At 63.2% G+C, this 4,947-nt stretch overlaps 1 protein-coding gene across 1 annotated transcript; it reads left to right on the top strand.

Annotated features, from left to right (window-relative positions):
* Window positions 1–1,348: 1,348 nt before the first annotated feature.
* Sox12 (SRY-box transcription factor 12) lies at window positions 1,349–4,525 on the top strand. The gene is given in 2 exon segments (XM_032904436.1): window positions 1,349–1,789; window positions 1,791–4,525. Coding segments are annotated over 2 exon segments (987 nt in total). The 5' UTR covers window positions 1,349–1,682; the 3' UTR covers window positions 2,671–4,525.
* Window positions 4,526–4,947: the final 422 nt, after the last annotated feature.

The raw sequence follows: 4,947 nt of genomic DNA, 5'->3' as shown, positions 1-4,947 counted from the left end.
TAAAATGCAGTGATTTCCAGCTTCCAATGAGAAGGGACCCTGGGCAGGAGCACAGCCAGAGCCTTTCCAGCATCGGAGCCTTTTAGAGTTGACCCCTCCCACGAGGGATGCTCCATCCAGCCGCCCTCCCGCCTCTCAGATCACTATCCCGCATCCAGCAGCTGCATTTTGGCCCGCGCTCACTCCACCTCACTCCACCTCGCATTCAGTCCTTGCTTCGCCCAGAGTTGAGGTCTACCACTCGCTGCTTACCCCGAACCATGCCCACGCCACTACAGAGGAGGTCACTTTCCAGATACTGACCCGACCCCTCCCAGTACGGGTACAGAGGGGCGAGGCCCTCACAGCCCCTCCCATCGCCAAGCCCAGGCGCCATGAAGGTGACCTCCCCCTAGGGCTGCACGCGCCGGGTGGTGCTACAACTGGCTCACACGTGGTGAGCCTGGAGAGCGAGGCCCCTCCCCGCCACGCGCGGCCCGCAGTCCTCTCGGTCACGCCCCTAGGAAGACTCCGCCCTGGGCGGGGCGGGGCGCCCGGCCGCCCCCACTGGACTGGCTGCGCGCGCTGGGCGAGATCCAGGACGCGCCCGGGATGCAAGAACTGTACTAGGTGGCTCCGCTCTCGGCTCCCGGCGGCCCTGCCCCTAGGTGCTCTAAGGAGTGCGCTAGGACCGCCAGACTAGCTAGAATAGCGGCGAGCGTCCTGCAGCTTGTTTTTGGAAAGCGGTGTTTTAGTCCCTTACGGATTCCTTTAGCGCCCTAAGGATAAAAAAAGAACAAAAATAAAAACCATTATTGGGCCTAAAAGCATTTGTTAAGCCTTCTGTGGCTGGACCCTGTGTGTAGTAGGGAGGGGCTCCAACCACGACAAGGTGAGTTTGTCCCTTAAAAGCCTTTTCCGAGTCTCCGTCCCTCTACCAATGCTCCTGTGTAGCAGGCAGTCCATCCATGTCCCAGTAAGAGACCGGGAAGGAGTCCTACCTGGCGGCAGGTGTCATTGAATAAACGAGTGCAAGGTGGAGAAAGGAAAACCTTGGAGGACAGATGGGCAGCGCTCCGCGTCCCGCCCCGCCCCCCAACTTCACTTCAGCCCGGATCCTAAGAAAAGAAACCGATCTCATCCGTCCCCCAGCCCCCATCCCAGGCGCGAGACCGCCCGCCCAAGCATCCAGCGATTGGGAGATGCAAATGCTGAGTTCTCTGCCCAGCAACGGATGACGCGCACGGAGCGCGAGGCGTGGCCCGGCCGCTGCCCGAGCGGGCACCTCGGTGTTTACACGGGGCGGCCCCGCGCGCGCCGCAGCGGCCCGCAGACGGCGAGGGGGAGGGGAGCGCGCGCGCCTCCGGGGCCGCGCGGGGAGAAAGACACTGGAAGGCGGCGGCGGGCGGGCAAGCGCGCGCGGGGGCCGCGGAGGAGAGCCAGGCCGCGACCGGAGCCCGCGGGAGCCCACGAGGCTCCAGTCCTTGGCCCTGCAAAACAATGCGCGGCGCGCGGAGGAGCTCTACTGGCCCGGGGCGGCGGGGACGCGCCGAGCCCTCCTGAGCCCGCGCCGCTGACCTCCCCCCCGCACAGACGGCCCGAGCGCCGGGCGCCGCGCTCCCAGCTCGCGGGGGCCGGGCCGAGCCGCGGGGCGGGGCCGCCCCTCCGTCGCCGCTGCCTCCTCCCCACCGCCGCCGCGGAGGATGCGGACGGCCCCCCGGCGGCGTCAGCGGCCCGGGCCCGGCACGATGGTGCAGCAGCGGGGCGCGCGGGCCAAGCGGGACGGCGGGCCGCCGCCCCGGGGCCCAGGCCGGCCGCCGAGGGGCGCGCGAGCCAGGCTGGTGCAAGACCCCGAGCGGCCACATCAAGCGGCCGATGAACGCGTTCATGGTGTGGTCGCAGCACGAGCGGCGAAAGATCATGGACCAGTGGCCCGACATGCACAACGCTGAGATCTCCAAGCGCCTGGGCCGCCGCTGGCAGCTGCTGCAGGACTCGGAGAAGATTCCGTTCGTGCGGGAGGCGGAGCGGCTGCGCCTCAAGCACATGGCGGACTACCCGGACTACAAGTACCGGCCTCGCAAGAAGAGCAAGGGGGCGCCCGCCAAGGCGCGGCCCCGCCCCCCCGGAGGCGGCGGTGGTGGCAGTCGGCTGAAACCCGGGCCACAGCTGCCGGGCCGCGGGGGCCGCCGAGCGACGGGAGGACCTCTGGGGGGCGGCGCGGCGGCGCCGGAGGACGACGACGAAGACGAAGAGGAGGAGCTGCTGGAAGTACGCCTGCTGGAGACCCCCGGGCGCGAGCTGTGGAGGATGGTCCCGGCGGGGCGCGCCGCCCGCGGACCCGCGGAGCGCGCGCAGGGGCCATCCAGCGAGGGGGCGGCCGCTAGCGCCGCCTCTCCGACCCTGTCGGAGGACGAGGAGCCGGAGGAAGAGGAGGAGGAGGCGGCTACAGCAGAGGAGGGCGAAGAGGAGACGGTGGCATCGGGGGAGGAGCCGCTGGGCTTTCTGTCCAGGATGCCCCCGGGCCCCGCCGGCCTGGACTGCAGTGCCCTGGACCGCGACCCAGACCTGCTGCCCCCTTCGGGCACGTCACATTTCGAATTCCCGGACTACTGCACCCCTGAGGTTACCGAGATGATCGCAGGGGACTGGCGCCCGTCTAGTATCGCCGACCTGGTTTTCACCTACTGAGCCCACCGTCAGCGGGGCGCGCACGCCCCCAAACCAGCTGTTTACATACAGGAATCAGGTATTGGGGCCCCTCGGAGGCCGAGGCTGGCACCCCATCTCCCGCGCAGCCTCCCCCCTCCTAGTCGTGCCCATCCCCCCACAAATCCAGACATACCCCTCCCCCGCAGACACACCCCAAGGCAGCCCAACCCCCACTTTCTCCCTGACATCTAAGCCCCTCCCCATCAGTCCTGTCCCGCGTAGCCACCAGCAGCCAGTCCCCCTCGGATACACCTCCCGTTCCTCCTACCTTAACCCCTCCCCTCATTTTGCACACGCCCCTCCTCGTGGCCGGACGGCACGCCCCTTTGCTCCAGAATCCCTCCGCCCTCGCCTGGGCCTGCCTTGGTAGTTAAGGGGGCGCTGCAGTCTGGCAGTCCAGCGCTCCTCCCAGTCCCCTCCTCTTCTGGGGGTGGGGGGGAAGGGCACCATCCCCTTTCCCCCCCCCTTGGATCTCAAGGCCCCACCCCTCGGCTTGAACCACCCCCCTTCTTGCGCATGCTTAATGCTTCTTGGAGGGGTAGGTCCCAGTTAAGCTGCAGGCCTCTGTTGCCAACTCCGGAAGGGAGGGGGCGATTATAGAGTGATCTAAGAAATCCTTTGATCCCAGAGCCTGTGGCTTACTCTCAACCCAACGGGGCGTCACTGCCTTAATGGGAGGCGCACTCAAAGGGAGAGATAGAAACTAGCTAGCCCTAAACTCTGCAAGTGTCAACCCCTTTTCTATAAAGGGGTCACCCACGCCCACCACCACCCTCCACCGCGTGACTGCCTTTACAGCCCATCTTGGTCGCCGGAAACTTGCTTTCCCCAAGTGGGAATTTGGAATTCGGTCTTTGGAAATCCACCAAGATGGGATTGTCCAAGAGAACTCAGAACCAAGACACCTACCGGTCTGGGGACAGAGTTCTTGCTGCCCCCTCAATCCCCCTCCTCGGGAAGCGCCCTATCAGCTCAGGGCACCCTCTCTGCCTGGGCTCCTCCCTCAGTCCATCACCCCTTCCTATCACTCAGATCGTCTCAGCATCCACGGCTACAGTGTTCGGTGGCAGGGACTGAAGCTTGTTGTTGCTAGGCTTTAGGACAGGCATACCAGCAGACGGGTGGCAAGAATGAGGACCACATCTAAACAAACTTGGCTAGAGGATAGACCAGGCCAGGGGACTGTGGCTGAGCTAGCGGACACGGGTGCTTTGCACCTTGGTCTGCCCTTGTGAGATATGGGGTGGCACTGCTGTAGTTAGGAAGCTGTGTTGAGATTAGGTTGCCCTCCGGAGCCCTGCCCGGTTGCCAAGTCTGCTCCACTGGTCTCCCGCTCCAGCCCCGCCCCTCCAGCCTCCCCATCCTCCCTCTGCCCTCACTACCTGTATCTCACCGGCGTGTGTTCACCCTCTGGGTGGTTCACACACACTCATTCACACACACACAAATCTCAGGAACAAACGGTCCCAGAGTCCTCCTCGGCCCCTGCCCTGGGTCTCTGCAGGTCTCTGCCCCACGCGTTCCCTTCGCTGACAATGCCACCAGCTGCCTCCTTTAAGCTTGGTGCTCCGGCTCTGGGCCTTTCTTGCGCTCTTTTTCTCTTTCTCTTTCTGTTTTTTCTTTTTTTTTTTTTTTTTTTTTTTAAGAAAAAAAAAAAGACAATGAAAAAAAAAAAAAAACGTCATGTGAGTGAAGAGATGTCACTGTCTGTGGTCTTTGGAGAACTAGTCTCGTAGCTGAGGGGAGGGGATTCCCTCCTCTGGGGCGCTGGCACCCACAGCAGGACTCGCCAGTCTGATGCCAGGACTGAATAAAGTGTATTTGCCCCGACCTCGCCCTGTGGTTCTGCATGTGTGTGCTTCTCACCCCTGGCCAGCTTCACGAACCTAGTGTATGGGCTGGTGCAGGGAAAGCCCGGGGACTCTCCAGACCTGTTCTCCTCTATCTCAGGAATCCCTGCCTTCATTAAAGATGGCAAACTCATCTTTACAGTGGCTAGGCAGGCATCATAACAGGGAGAACTGGGGTGGGCGCTGGTCTCACAACAACGCAAGGGTGCAGGCCTCTGTAGCCACATAGCCATATTTTTCAAGAGATGCCCGAAACCAGCCATTATGCTTGCTAAGTCCCATTATGTCAGACGAGACAAGTATGTAGGCAGGCAGGACTGATCCATTGGGGTCAATTCGACTGTTTAATGGGGATTGGGAAGCAAGATTGGTAGCTGTGCTCAGAGCCCATCTCCCGAGCTGCTCT

Source organism: Rattus rattus, chromosome 5, assembly GCF_011064425.1.
Source record: "Rattus rattus isolate New Zealand chromosome 5, Rrattus_CSIRO_v1, whole genome shotgun sequence".
NCBI classification, from domain to species: domain Eukaryota; kingdom Metazoa; phylum Chordata; class Mammalia; order Rodentia; family Muridae; genus Rattus; species Rattus rattus.
This window is presented reverse-complemented; position numbering and strand designations above follow the sequence as displayed.